This window comes from Antrostomus carolinensis, unplaced genomic scaffold (assembly GCF_000700745.2).
Source record: "Antrostomus carolinensis isolate BGI_N321 unplaced genomic scaffold, ASM70074v2 scaffold10373, whole genome shotgun sequence".
Lineage (NCBI taxonomy): Eukaryota > Metazoa > Chordata > Aves > Caprimulgiformes > Caprimulgidae > Antrostomus > Antrostomus carolinensis.
In genome coordinates, this window is record NW_010303123.1 from 1,826 (window position 1) to 20,714 (window position 18,889).

Consider the following 18,889-nt stretch of genomic DNA (forward strand, 5'->3'; position numbering starts at 1 on the left):
ATGGGGCAGTGAAGGGATAGCAAGTGTAAGAGGATGTGAAGTCACAAGGCAGGGGCATAAACAGCTGAGAACAAGGGGCAAAACAGAATCCTGGGTGTCACTCCAAAACAGCCCTGGAAGCAGAAAAATCCTAGATAAAAGGAAAATCAACACAATGAGCTCGACTGAAAGGCTGACGTGGGTGTGCTGGACAGAGGGCTGTCCAGGGACGAACCCCAGTCACTCACCAGAAAGATCCACAGGGACAGTGGCGATTGTGTCCCTACTTTCAGGGACTCAGCCTCTGCAAGGTGACCTCCCCACAGGGGTGGGAGCAAAGGCACTGCCGCATCACAGCAAGCTTCCTGCTTCCAGAAAAACACAGCGCTTTGCAGCTGGGTCTGTCAAGCTTTTTGAGGGAAATATGATGCGATGAACCTTGCTGAGCCCCCTGATCAGAGCACAAATGCTGCAGACCTGCTGCTACACCAGGCAATGAGCTTCCCCTGCCCTCTGCAGCCTCAGGCTTATGGGTCTCAGTAGTTGACAGCTTTAATCTGCGACTCCTTTTGCGTGCAGATCTGAGGAACCTGCAGGTGCAGCTACAGTACAGGACTCCCTTACACACGCTCACTCAATTTGGCTCTGCACTGATGCGTGCTCGAGGAGCGCGTTTAAACATTCAGTATGTACAAGATGATTTGAAGCTGGAACATAAGAGCAGCTGGATTGACCCTTACACATCCATGTGTCTGAGAGCAACCAGAGGACCCGCGTGGTCCTGCAGTGGCTGAAGAGCCCACCCAGTTGTATGTACATGTCCTTGGAAGCATTCTCCAGGCTGGCTGATGCCAAGGCTGGGGACACCTCTGCTCTGCTGATAGACTTAGCCACAGGAACAGCAGAGAGTGCAGCTTCTACTGACCCACTTCACCACCTTTCTCCAGCTTCACACAGAGCCCCTGATTTCAAATGACTGCTGAGATAACACGTTTATGCACATGCTCTAGTCAAAAGCAGCACAGAAAGCTGCTGTTCTGGTGCCTATTTCCACAGCATCCACAGCTCTCAAGAACAGTCACTGCAAATCACTTGGGACTCTTCCTCCAGCTGACACTTCTGAGGATGGTCGTCTTTGTAAGTTCCCTCCAGATCACTTCTCCCGAAGGACACAGACTCCAGCATCACAGCGCTGCATCCCCAGGGAGGTTACCACTTCCCAGTTGTCAATGATGGGATCATAGCACTCAATGCTGCTCAGCAGTGAGTTGCCATCATATCTGCAAGGACAGAAAGTTACAGGTGAGATGCTGCTGAAGAAGGAGGTTGAGGTGCTCAGAGCCCTCCCTGCGAGGCTAGGCAGCTGCACACAGTAGGAATGGCCCGAAATGAAACCACTGCCTTAGGCTGCCTTTTGCTGCTGCTCTCCTGCTTGTCTTGGCCCTGGACCATCACGCTGCCTATTCAGGTTGGGCACAGTGACTCTGTGGGCTGTCTCCTCTCACAAAGCTTGAAATATAAATGTGAGGAGAGGCCATGTGAAACAGGGCAGCAGCCTGCGTCACCTCAGCTCACTTGTTCCCGCAAACAGACGTGCAGGGCACCTCCCTCTCCCGCCCAGGGCAGCCTCTTACCCGGCGATTGCGTACAGCCTTCCCCGCAGCACCGTGGCCCCCACGTAGCAGCGAGGGGTTGTCATGCTCGTTACAGTTGTCCAGGAATCAGTGCGAATGTTATAGGCTTCCACAGAGGAGAGATGTGCTGTCCCATCAAACCCACCGACTACATAAATATGGTCATTCAGCAGAGCCACGCCAGCCCCTGCAGAGAGAGGACGGCACAGTTACACCCAGGAGTGACACCGTCAGCACCGTGCCCAGGGCTCGCTGTTACGAGCCTGAACTAGGTCAGTTCTTCCTCTTCAGAGGACATTTTCTTATGCTTGTATTTCCCTCAAAAGAGCTGTTGTAACCCAGTGACTTCTGTTGCTGTCTCCAATATGATACATGAAAACCTGTAACTCTACCAAATGCTGCTGAGTCTCGGGCACAGAGGGGCTGAGCAGCGCAGCAGCAAGGTCAGCAGCACCATGAGATGTTCACCTTGTCTGAAAGACACCCCAACCCCCTGAACAGACCAGCACAAGGCTTGCTCTGCTGACACAGCCGACTGGGCCTCTGTCACCACAGACAGAGCTTTCTCTGGCATTTCTGTCTCCCTGGTGTCACCCAGCCCCTGGCTGTAGCAGGGAGAATGACTCTGCTCCATGTGAAGCTGGAAGAAGGCAGGGAAATGGAAACTGGCATCCACTGCACAGTCACAGAAGCGTAAGTGGCTGAAGCATCTGTCTGAACAGCTGTTCTCACGGTAGAAGCAATCAGTAATAGTTGGCCCAACTGAGAATTTGTGACAAAAGAAGAAAATAAACCTCTGCTGGCCTCTGTTCCTCACCTGCAGCCCCCTCCAGGTAACGTGCCAAAGAACACAGAGGTAACAATGCACATAAGCAGCCTCAGGTGCTGCTGCCAACAGCCCCTGCTGCTTTAAGCTGCATCTTGAGAGCAGAGTAAACCCTGTCAGGCTGTTACCATCAACATGGTGCACTGACATCCTGAAGGAAACAAGGCAGCTGCCCTGCAGTTCTTGGGCACCGATCTGTTTCTTCTACAAACAGGGTGTAAGATACTTTCCGTTCCACTAAATACAACCTCATTTTCACCGGTTTCCTTGCTGAGAGCATGAGAACAGCTGGGAATGGCCAGGCTGCCCCAATGGCCACTCTAACAGATTCAGGGAGGAAGACTTCGGATGAGAAGAGAGACCAGACCAAGGCCCAATCAAGTAGGTTGGGTCTAGTAATACAATCTGTCCAAAGAGGTGAACAGAAATAAGGAGGAGACAGTCTCTGTGAATTAAGACAAGATTACTTTTAGTCCTGGTCTTCCTTGAATTCAAAGACCTGTGAGCAGACAGCTCTAGAGTGTCAAACCCTTGGGGCAAAAGAAGTCTTACAGGGTTCAAGGTCACCAGGATGGATGGACTGGAACTGATAGCAGGATGGAGGGTGCAAGTGCAACTGGTATCTAAGCTACTAGTTTGGAGTGTTAGTACCACAGAGTGGCAGCACAAAAACTTGGCCCAAAAAATGTCCTTTGGCACATCCCCATTTCAGACCTCAGCGCTCCAGGTCTCAGCACTGAGTGAGCACTTACTGAGTCAGTGTCTGGGTCAAGAGCCTCACAATGTTCCTGCTCCTTGTGGCAATGAGGAGCCAGCTCTGTGGGCTGAGGCACTGCTACCAAAAGCCTCCAAGTCTTGTGGAGAGCTAGCATGGACTCGGGAAATGCTTCTTATAAAGGGTTTCCCTTTGAACTCTTTGCTTTTGGATCTTGCCCAAAGCCGTCTCATCCCTAAGCTTCCTAGAGATCCGTGGACAGGTCTCACATGTTGTGCCTGACGTAGGAAAACCCGCAGATTTTATGTTTGAATGTGCAGGTTTCCTGGATGTGGAAAGCGACCAACTTCTAAATCAAATCCATTCTTGGCACATGGGAAATACTTTCCAACCCACACTTAAACAGGAATAGCCCTGTCGAAGGCGTAAATATTTAAAATGAGGTTTTGGTGAATGCCACTGCAGGCAAAAGAAAGCTTAAATGTTTTTAGAAGAGAGATCAGTTTTAATTGAGTTACCAGCACTTGTCCCTAAACAAGGACACTGCAGCAGAGAACAAGCAGAAACAATGCTGCCTAGGGTAACTGTAAAGGACAGTTACTGAAAGAGCTAGAGAAAAACCAGCTTCAAAGGGGTTTTGAAAGAGGGCCTGTAAGCACAGCAGAACCACTCCATTGAGAGGCACAAAGCTGTGCAGGCACTGAGCATTCTGCCCGTCCACATGTGGCTGAGCAAGGCCACGGCTGCTCGCTACCATGGCCATGAAGATCTGGGGCAGGGGGCCCGAGGTGCAGTGCAACCCATAGCAAGTGGAACCCATAGCAGAGAGTCAACACTTAAGCACACAGGAGCTGCACAAGCCCCACAGGAACTCCTTTGGGAACTGAAGGAGAGCCGAGACAGAAAGTTACTCCAAAAGTAGGATTTAAACTCTATTTTTCTCCTAGATACAGCTGCCAAAGCTCAGGGCACCGAGAAGGAAAGACAAACTAAGAGCTGGTGGGGATAATTAATGTGTGACTGCCTCACGTTTCAAGTCATGAGCATCAGACTGCTGCGGTGTGACGCTGCTCTGGCCGTGCTGCTCTCTGCGTTAGTGCTGGTGCCCAGCACACGAAGCTGAGGGCAGGCGAAGGGGCAGCCTCTACCAGAAGCACTCCTGCCTTTGCTGTGTCCTGTGCAGCTGATGGGCACTGACTTAGCAAACTGTCCCATTATCTTGCACTACGGTCTGTAGTTTGTTCCTTGCTTGATTTTCTCCAAGCTGTGCGCTGTTCCTAGTTATGGAAGTACCCCAAGAATTCCTCTCCCTCCCTGCAACCTATAAACCCACACACACACTCCTCTATACACAGCTTAGCATGGAATGGAGACATCAGGCATGTGAGAATTAATCTTTTGCTTGTGAATTTAAGTCTGCATGTCCTAAAATCATCCCTTCTTGAAGCCAAGCCACCCACTGGGACCAGTCACCATTCTCCAGGGCAGCAGGACAAGCCAGCAGTGACCACTTCCTCAGTGCAGCACAGAACATTTTGACCTCCAGGCACTGTAGGCTCTTACCTGAGCGCTTAGTGGCCATCGGGGTGACATTTGTCCAGTGTCCAGTGTGGGGATCATACCTCTCTACAGAATTCAGTATGTTCAGCCCATCATAGCCACCTGCAACAAAACACAGGTGCAAACCATGGGTTTGACTTCTGGAAAATGTTTTCTGTGTAGAGAGCAATAACACGCCTGGTTCACGCTCAGCAGGGTGCCGCACTGCAATCGGCACAACTCACAGCATGTTGGGACTGGCAGAACAAAGAGGATCTCTTGGAGCTTGCAATGCCAGACCAGAGCCAGCTCAGCGCCTGCACCGCACAAGGCCGTGCTGGGAGAGAGCATCACCTCTCCAAACCAGCACAACCAGGTCAGCACCACACTGCCCAAAGCTGCCTCTGAGCACGCTGATGTCAACGTCGATGCCGTCCTGCGGAAGCACATGTTCACCTTCCAGTCCTGACACTATGCTGAGACTGACACTGTGAAGCTCCACAGTGTGGGCTGGGATGTCTCAAAGAGCCGTTTCACAAGAGGATACCAAGAAATCTCATTCTGCAGCTTCAGCAAAGGAGCAGTGTGCTGGCATCTGCCTTGGGGGACTGCATGAGGAAGAGGCATTTGGGAGAGGGAAGTGGAACCCATAAACCAGTGACTCCTCAGGACTGCAACAAATGTGGGTACAGTGCTGGGCCTGCACTTTCTGGGGCCCAGAAGGTCTATCTACAGAACAAGTTTACTGAAGTCTTCAGAGTGACTTGCCCTCTAGCGCTCTCACCATATTCACAGCTGGTGTGGGTCTCTGAAAATGAAACGAGCACTACAGAAAGGAGCTGGAACACACACAGCTCAGGATACATTTCTGGAGCACTACAGCCAACGTTACTTTATGTGGAGCAGATGCCCTCTCTGCCCTGTAGCTATGTGCTTCATCTCTAAGGCATTTCAGCCACTGCCTAGTCCCTGCAAACCTCACCTGGCGCTGCTCATCCCCCATACTTCAGCCGTCCCTCAAATGTAGGCTGATGTGTGTCCAATTTGCTTCTGTCAGCCTTTACTGTAGTTACAGGGCAGCTCCTGTCTAAGGCATCGTGATGGTAACGGTGAGAACAGGCTGCACTCGCTGACAGAGCTGTGCAGGGCCCAGCGCAGTGAAGTTAAATCTTCTCTTCTAACCTGATGTCCTGGTTTTGCCAGGATAGAGTTAATTTTCTTCTCAGTAGCTAGAATAGCTGTGTTTTGGTTTCACTGTGGAATTTGTTCTGAGAAGAATGTTGATAAAGTACTAATGTTACTAGTTGCGGCTGGAGCCCAAGGTCATTGTGTTTGGGTAGTTTGCAAATGCAAAGGACTGAGAGGGGGAAGCGCAGTAATTAGCGGAACCCAGAATTGTCATATGGCTCTGCCAATGAGATATTCCATCTCATATCCTGTCATGGTCAGTACATTAACCAGGGCTGACCAGAAACCTGGGGATTCTCTCATGGATCACTCAGGCTCACTCTCCAGGGACTGCAGTTCGGGTTTCAGGACTGTCTCTTCTCTGGGATCGCTGGCTGGGACAGGCTGGGCATCGGTCAGTGGGTGGTGAGCAATTGCACTGGGCATCACTCATTTATTTCAATAAGTAAATTGTTTTTATCTCAATCCATGAGTTTTCTTTTACCTTCCCAAGTCTCTCCCTTACTCCGGGTGGGGCCGGGCAGAGTGAGAGAGTGACTGTGTTTGGCTGCAGCCAAAGGAGTGAAACCACCACACCTGGACATTGGTGCTCCCAACAGACAGCATCTGCACTGTCATTTCTGTAAAAAACAAGTATTTGCAGAATGCCCAGAGGCCCTAAGGGTACCTACCAAGGCAGTAGATAACTCCATTAGCTACAACAAGCCCTGCTCCTTCCCGTGCTGTCTGCATGTCTCCCAGCATACTCCACTGATCAATGTTCGGGTCGTATCGTTCCATACTGGTGTGACGTCGGCTTCCATCAAACCCACCGGAAACATAGATCATGTCTGCAACATTAGACAGAGGCTGGACTCAGCAAGTCAAGTATCAAGTGTGCACATGGAGCAAGAAGGTCCCCAGAGGTGCAGCAAGGCTACAACATGGACTGTAAAATACAGGAACAACTACAGACCCTGGCACATTCGAAGCTCAGATAAACCCAGGCTCCTCCGCCAAGCTCACTGCATTACCCTGCTCACAGACCCACAAACTAAACAAACATAAAACCCATCTGGCCCTTAAATCTGCTTCCTGCTGAACCTGCTGATGGATGAAAGAGAACACGTACACCCCAGTTACTTTTTTCATGCTGCAGAACCTACTGAAACACTACTGTGCTCAAACCGTGCCTGTCACCAGCATCCTGCCAGCACCTCCCCAGAGTAAATGCTTACAAGGTAGTGAGCACACTGGTAGCAAATGAAAGAAGATCCAAAACACCGGTCTGGATAATCCAGATCATTCCCTTATACTGGATAGCTTAATTCATGCAATGCTTTCACAAATCTGCCATCTTCAAAGCAGATGCATTTTTAAGAGTATTTTCATTAGAATAGATTAATGATCTAAATGAAAAATATTTAACCAATATTAATTATTAAGAAGATATTCTAATATAAGCATTAAAGCACAGAATATTCGTTAGAGTAACTGCTATTTTAATGGCTAGAAAAGTTTCCCTCATTTCCACACAAACTTCTCCCTGGCCTGTTTATAACCGTTTGTTCTTATTTAATTCTTATATTGCCCATTTCTTTCTCATGCCAAGTGATACTCATAGAGAAGTCACACCCCCTCCTGGCCTTTGCTTTGCCAGCATAACCAAGGACCAAGTGACAGGATAAGAGGAAATGGCCTCAAAGTTGCACCAAGGGAGGTTTAGATTGGATCTGAGGAAAAACGTCTTCACTGAAAGGGCCGTCAAGCACTGGAACAGGCTGCCCAGGGAGGTGGTGGAGTCACCTTCCCTGGTGGGATTTAACAGACGGGCAGACGAGGTGCTCAGGGACATGGGTTAGAGGTGGAATTGGCAGTGTTGGGTTTATGGTTGGACTCGATGATCTTAAAGGTCTTTTCCAATCACTACGATTCTGTAATAAGCAAGCTGAAGCGTTCTAGTTTGCTCAGTAGTTTTCTTCTTCCAAGTCTGTCCTAAGAATCCTCTGCACACACTCCAGTTTCAGCTTCTCTCCAGCGCTGGATGGTTACTGCTGTATTTAGTGTCCTGTGCTCAGTACTATGTGACACTGTCACCACCCTGAGAACTTCCCACTCCATAATCCCTCATATAGCTCCTTTCCCTCGATGCGCAGACATACGCTGTAAAAATGAAGCGGAGGCAGAGCTCCTCTCAGGATATGTGGGCAAGTTTTCCATTTCCACATGCAAATAATGACAAGTGAGAACTTCAGGCTCACCCCCTCTCTCAGAGTCATCCCACTCTGCACATAGCAGCTCAGGGCATTTCAGGATAAGAACTGAAGAGGCTGTGCTGCCCTGTCACTACAGTGACCAGGACGTACCTCCGAGGGTCGTGGCTCCCGCCAGGCCTCGCCGTACGTTCATCGGAGCCACAGAGTACCAGATGCCATCCTCATCTGATGTATAATCCAAGCACTCCACCGAGCTGAGACGAGAGCGACCATCATACCCCCCGATCACATAGATCCGATCGTGCAGCGACACCGTAGCAACGTAGCGTCTCTTACGGGTGATGCTCTAAAACAGTGAAAAGAATGAAAAAGTCAAGGAGAGGAAATAACACTGATGCATGGAGACCAACTGCTGTTCTTCCATCCTCTTTTGCTGCTCTTTTGGTAAGTGGCCCACTAGCACAGAAGCAAACAGCACTATGGATTTAAAGGATACAGTCCTGGCTAAAATGCTTAACAACTGGGACCACTGACTCTAAAATGCTTAACGACTGCTCTGCCTGTACTCTGTCTCTGCCACGCTCTCTTCGCATGGCCAGGCCTCTTTGCACTAAGATATTTTGCATTAAATGTCATTTATATTACGCCACTACTGAATCTTTGATGCGTCTCGGGGTTCGCACGCCTCCACTGGCTCCCTGCAGAGACTGTTAATGGGAAAATGTGGAGACTCATAATATTTGAGGAAAATACCAGAAGCTTTTCACCTCCAAAAATGAACAGAATTTTGGGACACCAGGTGATAGAGGGTCTTCTGTGATTAGTGATATTAAATAAGAGGCAATTCTCCATCATTTAACAAAGATAAAAGTGATTTTAAATTTGGTAGAAACAGTCCTCAGTGCAGGAATTCCCTCTTCCTAACTATCCCGTTATGCTCAGAAACAATGAAACCAGAAAGGTAACGCAGCCTGCCTGAAAGCAGGGCTGATTATACTGTTCCTATTGACATTTCAATTATCATCACTAACCTTCAATGAGAAACATGATAGCTCTCACTCCCACAACAAAACTGCAGGTCTCTGTAGGCTCATCTGATGAGAAATATGACAAGCTCCTCTAAAGCTTCCTTAGCTAATCTGCAAATGTGAAGTGGTTTCAGCATTCGCTATGTGAATCTCAGCAAGTCTAAAGAATTTATGTCAGAAATTCTAAACAGAATGCAAAGGACAGCCCAAAGAGGAATGTTATATAGCTGATGCTACAGGATTAGTGTTTGATCACAGCCTGTTCAACCCAGTGGTGATCAAAAATGGTCCCTTACTGGCAAGAAACTCCACTCCTGAGTCTTCGGGTCGTATTTCTCCACAACATCAATAGGTGACTGCTGGCTGCCAAAGCCGCCGATCACAAGCAGGACTTCATTAGCTCCTAGAGCAAAGAGGGAGAACAAAGTCAAGTCAATTCCTTCACAACCAAAGGGTCACTTCAAGGGCATCACCTGAAGAATCTCTGAGACCTCCTTGGTGCAACAAGTCACCTCTAAATCGTTTTCATCACTTTCCTGAAGCTGGCACCTAACCTGGGTACCGTCACCTGGACTCCCTCTGTCCTCAAAGGGGAGGAAGAGAGAGAAACTCTTCCAGGGCGTGTGGCAGTAAGACTAAATCAGGTGTTAGGAGCTGTCTGCTGGAGGGATGGTCCTCCTAATATTGGAGGGACTCTGAGAAGACAAGCTGGCTAAGTTAGGTGCTGAAGTTGGCTCAGAAATATCTTCTTTTGTATTCCTTCCACCATTTTTTTTTTCAAACCTCTTACCACCCCATGAAAGCTGAAGGAGGATGGCTGCTTCCCTGCAGCCTCCTCACAAAACGGCCTTCTCTCCTTGTCTGCAAATGACATCAAGACCAGATGGCACCTTTGTTCACCATTTCACTGAGAAACAAGTCAGGCTGACTGAAGCTTGAAAAAGTAATGAAATATTTTCAGAGGAATTGTCTCTTAAGTCTTAGGTATTTAATTTCAAAGTTGCCTTCCCTCTACTTTCTTTTCTCTGAGATTGTCCCTGAATTTTTCTTATTTTCTCCCTGAGAGTTAAAAAAGACTTGTGACCTGGAGAGTTTTAACTTCTCTTGCAATGATTGCCTTAGTGGTTGGTTTCTATTATAGTTTTAAAACTAGATAAACATCCCCTGAATCTCTTGGGCCCTTTCTGCAACAGGGAGTTCCACTAGTTTAGAACTGTTGAAGGACTGAACCGAGCAACAAAGATTTAACAAGATCCTGTCTGTTACAAAGCAAAACAGCTGCCACCTCAGATAAAGGAGAGTAATATAAAAATAACTGGGAAGGATTCACAAAAGAATCTCCAACAACTTGGAAAGCCTCCTGTACAGTATGACAGCTAAAAATGCAATTGTTTCAGTTTATTCCATAGAAAGTTAATACACAACTTGGTCACAGTTTATCAATGACACACGATAAGAGCATTGCTGACAGCAGATGGTATTAAATCAATTAAAAAAGGTAGGGCTGGATCCAGGTGAACCTTAGCAATAAGGTGCACAGTTTTTGCCTGTATAATTAAACAATGAAACAGTTTTCTGATGTCTCCTTTATCAGGTGAAGCATTTCAACTATGGACAAAATGATACTGGACAAATGGACAAATGTATCATTGCAAAATGACAGGTTGAGCTGAACTGCATGTCACTGAAACTGATGTAGGGTGTTCCCAGAAAAACATGAGACATGCTGTAGCCCGGAGTATGCTGGAGCTCAAACCACATCATAACAACATCCTCTTCTGGCCAAAAAAATCTAATCAATGTCTCGCCCTGACAAATCTAATCTGCCCTCCTCCTTTAGTGGATAAGCTGCTTTCTGTCCCTTAAAACAGTGTTAATAACTGGAAATGGCCAGGAAGAGTTTTCAGGGTCCCTCTCCACTACACAAGCAGCAGCACTGGAGAACACGCAGGGAGGTTTGCTTGCAGGAAGATGGCACTGATGGCAGTGCCCTGTGCCCAGGATAAAGGCACGGCAGAGACAGTCCAGAGAGAGTGAGTCTGAAGGTTAGAGAAGAGGCATCAGGTGAGGAATGGCCACAGTCATGAAGAAGCCAATAAAATTACTTTCCTTCTTCTGCAGGTCATTCCTACTATTTACCTTCCTCTCAAGTGCTTACAGCCCTAAGCCGAGCATTTTCCCAACAACTCAGTGTCTGTGCTTGGTAAAAGCTACTGAAATAGAGGAAGAAATAATCATTTATTTGCTTAACAAGACTAGGTGGGACAAAAAGTACCTCTGAAAGGAAGGAGGGACCTGTCTCCCTCTTTGTGCCTTCCTCTCTGAGGTTTCCTCATGAAAACTTATCTTCACTGTAACACAGCTGTCTCTCACCTGGCAGCTCTTTTTGTTTCAGATGCTGACACCTGCCTTTTTAGACAAGAAGAAACTCTTCCCACACTTCTTGGACAGCTGCATGCCGAGACAAACATATCTGGAGGCACCAACAACTTGGGGAACTGGTTTTATGGCTACAGCAGAGGCCTGAGATTAAAAGTAACCACCTAGTCCCTGCATTGCCAGTAAGTAATTGTGCACTGAAAAAAAATGTACCTCTGTCCTTTGATCCAGTCCCCTTTCTGTACTGATGGGGACTGTGGATCATTATTGCTGTGAAGTGCTTCAGTGCAATTACAAAGCACAAGACATGGTGTATAATGCAATACCTGCCAATGCCCCAGACCTTCTCAGTGTCCTTTCCTGTGCTGCTCACCTAGACGTGCTCTTGTCCTGGGTCCTTGCATCTGACTCCGGAGCTCAGGCCGAAGATGAAATTTCTTAGCTTCATCTACGAGGTCTCTGCACTGCAGACTGCATCGTATAAAAGGCTGAGGAAAAACATGAGTCACTGGTACATGCTGTGTATTTTAAGATCTCTCATAAGAATTATCCTAAAGCCAACGCTCCTCAGTTCAGACAGCATTAAAATGACTTGCGTGCAGCTGTGGATAATAGTGTCATGGGCCAACACTCTACTCTCCACACTGTCCCAAGATGAGGACATCCCACCAGTGTGTGTCACTTCCAGTCTGGAGAGGCCTTCCTGTGCAGTAAGAAAGCTGAGGCCTTGTATACACACTGTCTTAGGCTGGTTTTGGAACAGATCTAATTGTTTTGGTACCAGTCCCTTTCATGTTAGCTTCACTTTCAGTTTAAAGTGGACCACAACAATGTGACTAAAGAAATTTTAGCTCTGGCACAACTTAACTGCCTGTCAGCTGCCCTTATTTAAGAACATCTGTAAAAGGCAGATATATCCCATTAGAGATGAATGTTGCTAAATCAGCCATTTTGCCATGTAGAGAAGTCTGTAATTCACCATTCAGCACATGACAGGGATGGGGACTCCACCACTGCCCTGGGCAACCCCTTCCAATACCCGAGAACCCTTTCAGCAAAGAAAATCTTCCTCACATCCCATCTCAACTGCCCTGGCCACAACTGGAGCCCATTTCCTCTTGTCCTGTCCCTTGGTCCTTGGTTGAACAGACCCACCCCCACCTCTCTCCACCCTCCTCCAAGGGACTTGGACAGAGCCAGAAGGTCTCCCCTCAGCCTCCTTTTCTTCAGGCTCAACACCCCCAGATCCCTCAGCTGGGAACTCATCACACTTGTGCTCCAGACCCTTCCCCAGCCCTTCTCTGAACATGCTCCAGCACCTCTATGTCCCTCTTGTAGTAAGAGGTCCAAAACTGAACCCAGTACTCGTGCTCAGCTTCACCAGTGCCAAATGATATGGCTCTGACTTGTGTGTTGGCCCTGGACGTACACAGCTGCTGTCCTCATTCAAAGGTATCTACTTGCCATCTGCACCTGAAACAACTGAGGAGTCTTTTCCTCCCTAGGATCACATGCCAGCAGCCTTCAGCCTCGAGAAGATCTGCTAGCGCTTACAACCGGAAAGCAGAAAGCACTTGTTAGAAAACTGTAACGGATGACAAGAGAAAGGTGCTACATATATCAGGAGACAACTGAATAATTTCTCTGGATGGGGCGCCCTCCCAGCTGAAAAGTAGGATGCTGTCACAGCAAACTACTTCTGATTAAATCAGTGGGCACTCCAGCTGAAGAGGGACAACTCCATAGTGTCAGCATCAAAAAGAATCAGCAGAGAAAGCAGCTTTTAACATGTTCTGTTAAGACAGCAGGAGTCTAACCAGGGATCATGGCAATCACACAGATACTGGCTCCCAGCTGTTCTGTGCCCCATGGAGCCGGGCTGCCGATACCTCGGTGTCGATGACATCTGTGATGTAGCGAGGGGTGAGGAGTGGCATGCGCACGTACTGCAGCAGTTCTGGCAGCGATGCTTCCCGTTCTTTTTTTGAGTGCTTCACCCAGTTTATAACTGCTTCAAAAACCGGCTCTTCAGAGTCCACCTGGAAAGAGGAGGTACATGCTGATCAGACTGCAGGGTAAGATTTCAGCAACTGATGTGGGACAGACAACTTCCAGGCTGTTGACACTGCTTCATAGCTACCATGAGAGCAAGACATTTCAAGTAAAAGTCTGTTATGGAAACTCCCACAAGCTGTATTTACAAACACTAAGAAATTTCCTCATTTTCTTTTCCTTAAAACTGCATTTGCTTTTTCCTTACTGCCGAGATCAACAGCTGGCAGGACAAGTGCCAGAGAAGCTTAGCCTTATGGTACTCAGCAGAGCCTGAAGCTGGGAGCCACCACTTTTGAGGGAGCCCAGAGAAAGGCAGCAACTCACAGGGCAGCTCCCCTGACTTCTGAATGGAGCAGAAGTTACTGTCCTGCAAAATGCAAAGTACCATCATCAAGATGATCAGAATCATGTTTCCTTTTCACAGAGCAATGTCTCGCTTAACCCTCTGCAGCCCATGCCCACGTACTTCCCCTTTAACACCTGAACCATACCAGGTATGTTTAAAGTTTTGGGTTTTTTTTAAAAATTTCAATCCACATTTAAGAAACTATAAGCATCTGGATTTCAGAGTGGAGAACTCCAACTCCAGGGCATGAATGTTACTGTTCTGACTAGTTTATTTCTCTCTCTGCCTAGGACGAGCACATGATGGTGCTTACACCACTTCCAGATATTACACTGACTAAACCATCTAAATTTGATGCTTTCAGAGAACCTCAGGTGCTCTGGACATGTATGATTACTAAAAGGGAAAGAACTGTAAAAAGCTCTACAATCTATTATTTAGGCTTGGTTGTCTTTTTGCATGTCTTCAGATCATCCAATGTAAAAGAAAATCAGGCATGAATTTATTATCATGAGGTCTGTTAACTGTTATTAAATATGAAGATAAAAGGAGATATTGTAATAAGACGTTTGAGCCTTCCCTCTGATATACAACTGGTACACTTTGAAGTTCAGTTGGAAGCTGTCTGTTGCAGAATGTTCTGAAGCAGGGAGCCACAGAGGTTAATTATGTAAGGCAATTCTTCCAAGCCATTGATTCATATTTCATAGAATCCCAGACTGGTTTGGGTTGGAAGGGACCTTAAAGCTAATCCAGTTCCAACCCCCCTGCCAGCAGCAGGGACACCTTCCACTAGACCAGGTTGCTCAAAGCCTCATCCAGCCTGGCCTTCAACACTTCCAGGGAGGGGGCATCCACAACTTCCTTGGGCAACCTGGGCCAGTGTCTGACCACCCTCACAGTGAAGAGCTTCTTCCTAATATCTAATCTAAACCTCCCCTCTTTCAGCTTAAACCCATTTCCCCTTGTTTTGTCATTAACTGCCCTTATGAAAAGTCCCTCCCCAGCTTTCTTGTAGCCCCTTCAGGTACTGGAAGGCCACTGTAAGATCTCCCAGGAGCCTTCTCTTTTCCAGGCTGAACAAATTTGTTACAGTGTAATTTGAACCGGCCTCTTTCTATTTAACTTACAGGGAAAGGACAACTAGAGCTCACAAAAGGAGAGCAGAGTACTTTATTGCTTCCAATGTTCCCCACCTCCTCCTTAAATGCAATAATCCCCCATCGTTTTATCCCCTCCCAAACTGACTGTCCTCTGATATATTTAACAGTTTTGTTGTTTGGGAAATCATTTCTGTTTTCTGATAAACGATGAGTAACACTGAACACAGCATCACGGTGAGGACCTGCCATTATACCTCTCGAACAGCCAGGGGATTTTCCAAGGGTGCTCCCTGTGCCCTCTGATACAGCCCATCCATCACCTCTGCACTGGCACAGGAACAGCCACATTGGCACCACTCTCCTTAAGGCACGACAGCGAATGCACACACCGCACTGTGTGTCTGCGAGGCCCGAATCAGTCCTTCCAAGTCACAATGAATTTTACTTCACCTGTTCGGATCATGTCATTAGTTTGGCTGGGTTGTTCTCACGTTCCTCATTATTTCCTCTTCACTGTCCAGAAACGTTATGTCAGTACTCGCCACAACCCACATAAGCTCAAACCCTCACAGCATTAAAGCTGTGGCTTGTTAAACACCAAACACACTCAGCCTTTCTCCACTGCTGATCTTAGCCTGTGCCAAGGTCTTTCCCTGCTACCCTGCATGCTCTTTCTCAAGCACTTATTAACAAGAGGATGTCAGCTTGGCACAAGGCCACTTTCAAAGCAGACTTGCACAGCGTACATCCAGAATTCTCCTCCAGCTACCCCAGTACTGGCTTTTCAGGAATTCCACCAGAGATATCACTTACATGGGTTTGCTGCTAAGAGTTCATGTTACTGCGAGCTCTGAACAGTGATTGCTTCAATCACTTCTTTTAGAACTGAAGCAAACATCAACTCTTGATGAAGCCCATATCAATAAAGTCCCCTCCCCTTTACCAAGGAATGTTCAACTTATTTCAGTTCTCAAAAACAGACATATTCATAGAAAATCTGGAAAAAAAGTCTTTGACAGGTTCCAGCCAAACAGTAAACCCTCTAGAAACCAACCTTAAGGGAATAAAATCTGTATATACCTCCTTGAAGAGTCAGACTACCCTGCACCACCAGGCATTCTGCTGCTTGTAAAAGCAGAGGACATCCAAATGCCTGGAATGACACATGCATTCCCTGTGCTGCTGAGTAGCATGCAAAGGTCTACAAATAGAAGTTAAAGTCTTGTGGGTATTTCTGAAATGTAGGCATTGAGACAACTTGTCTTTGTAACCCCTGAAAGCTCCTCCAGGGAAAGGAGGAGACAACGGAACAAGAACTCTGCAGAGGTAACGAACTGACTGCCTCACTTGTAGGAAACGCTTGTGTGACAACAAATTCTTACATAAAAGCTACATGTTACTGGTCTGAATTTCAGATTACATGGCTAAAAAAAGTTAGAAGCAGCTTCTTGGAAATAAAGTTTCAAATTCAGGAATTGTGTGAGAAGTCCACCCTAGGAGTACAGACTAATTTCTGACTGGTTTCAACGTTTTACTTCAATCCTTTGCACAGTAACGGTAGTTTTCAGGTTTTACCTGAATTTCATCACACTTGATGAGCTTTTCAACCTCTTCTTGATTTAAGAGGATAAACTCTTCATGCTGAACCACCTCTGGAAAATGTTTCTGGCTGAAGACCTCTGCAGCTTGCATTAGATCAACACAATTGTGTGTCTCAGCAAAATCCCGAATGCCCAAACAATTTGATGGATCCAGCTGGCTTTCTAGAAACTCACAGCAAGCTTGTTTCACACCTACGGAAGATTGGAGGGGTGAATGAGCACTGCATGCTTACTATCAATCCACTGCTTTGGAAAGGGCTTCAGAAAAGAAAGTTCTAAACAATAATGAAAGTCCAACTCAAATAACGAGCTTAAAAATACTAGAGAAACACACACATGCAAATATTTATTTGAAGGGATATGAAAACACTAAGCAGTAGACCATGTGTTTGGGCTGTTTTGACCTCTGGCTGTTCTGTTTAAATGCAAAAATTAAATAAATCTGATACTAGGAAAAGACTCAAATGTGAGTTGCACTCAGCTTCATGGGTTATAAACAAAAAATGTATATGCTAGTGGATATGGCTAACAGGTTTACAGGTTTTCTCCAATGACTGTTTGCTAGTTGCCTGGGATTTGGGATAACTGCCTGGGATAGCTCCATAGATGCACATGCAATGATGTCGACCAGTTTGTTATGACTCAGCCGTACTATGATGGCAGGTCAAATGACATCAAGGATTTGCTTATTATTGTAAGTTGACTGAGCTGTAACATTTATGTGCTATATAGCCCACAATTCCTCCTGGGAATTCTCACACAGAAATGCACTAGCCCAAAGTATGGAACAATAACCTGTTTTATGAGATTTTTTTCCACCCAAGGCAGTTCCTCTACCAATGAGACCACAGTGCACAAGACAACAGAAGAAGCTTGACTGAAGTACTTAGAAATATCATGCCTCCCACAACCTGTGTCTTCCATTTACAGAAGGTCAGACAAACCGAATCTCTGAACAGCAGCAATTGTTCAATTTGTGCTGATACTTGGCAGTTACCTTTCAGCTGAAGCAGACATGCCGCTGGGAGCAATTCTTGGACGTTTTCTACTGTCACATGAACAGTTTCTGTATATACAAAGTCCAGCAGGATTTCCATGGTGGAGGCTGTCAGTCCCTGGATATCTACATAGGGTTTATCTTTCTCTGAGAGCTGTAAATTAGAAGGGAGACAAAGGTTTATTTTTCAGTAATATGATCAAAAAGCCAACAAAGCTCAGCACTTTTTAAAAATGTGATCTGTCAGAGAGGTTTCAACAGAGATTTGTCCTTTCTTTTCTTGTACTAACTGAAAGAATAAGAGGAAGGAGGGAATTTCCCTACCTACAGAATTCACTTACAAGGTGAGTACAAGAGACAAAGTTCGTTATGGATTGGGAGGACAGTCAAACTGCACTGCAGAATGAGCGAGCTGAGATAGCAGACATTACACGTGTCCTTTGTGCAAGGCACCTAAACTCTCTCCTCCACGCAGTAACTCCAAGCTTTACTACAGGAAACAGACACGGGGGTTCCTCTCTGGGCTGGAAGTGTATGACTGTCCTGGTTTTTGCTAGGATAGGGTTAATCTAAACTGCAGTTTAGATGGAGACCCCACCTTCCCACTCTGGCCTAAAACTGAATCAAATAAAATCTTTTTCTAACTGTTCAATTCCTGATCCATTCTGCAAGCTTACACTGAAAGTCCCTAAAGAGAACGACTACATAGAGTCCAGAAAGCTCAGAGTTAAAGGTTAAATGTAGGTTTAGTTTAAACATGTGAAAGTAAAATGATAGTACATACAGTGATGTATGTACTACCCTGACTTTGTCTCCTGATTGTTTCATCACCTCTAAAACACATCATTTTGGAATAATTATTTTTTGCCAAGGAACGTTACCCCCTCAACAGTCAATCTTTGGGAACAGTAAATTCTGTGAATCCACCACATTTGCACCCCTGTAGGTTCAACACTGAGATTATATTTCACAAAGCATTAGCTCTGTGGTTCAATGCATCCATCACAAAGCTGCTGGCACAGCATCTGACCATTCATTAACAATGGGCTAGCAGGTGGACTCACTAATCACACCCTGCACATAGCTGCAAGCTTGTCAGCACGAACAGACCTCAACAGAAGGACATCTCCATGCAGCGTGCTGCAAACACAACCATTTTTTCCCCCCATGACTTTTGAAGAAGTAGTCCGTATCGGTGCAAGCATGATTCAGACGAAAACCCATGACTTTTCTTGCCAAGAATGAGCCTGAAGTTGGTTGCAGACAGATTGAGCAGAGACTCGGTTAACAGAAAGCATGATCAT

The 18,889-nt window shown here is 46.5% G+C and overlaps 1 protein-coding gene across 1 annotated transcript; it reads right to left on the bottom strand.

Annotated features, from left to right (window-relative positions):
• Positions 1–1,132: 1,132 nt before the first annotated feature.
• Positions 1,133–17,739, bottom strand: KLHL12 (kelch like family member 12; the record flags this gene model as incomplete). The annotated part of the gene is made up of 10 exons (XM_010163989.1): positions 1,133–1,259; positions 1,614–1,800; positions 4,718–4,816; positions 6,553–6,711; positions 8,227–8,422; positions 9,401–9,507; positions 11,857–11,971; positions 13,373–13,522; positions 16,563–16,780; positions 17,586–17,739. Coding segments are annotated over 10 exons (1,512 nt in total), but the record flags the coding sequence as incomplete, so codon positions are not given.
• Between the last annotated feature and the right edge of the window lie 1,150 nt (positions 17,740–18,889).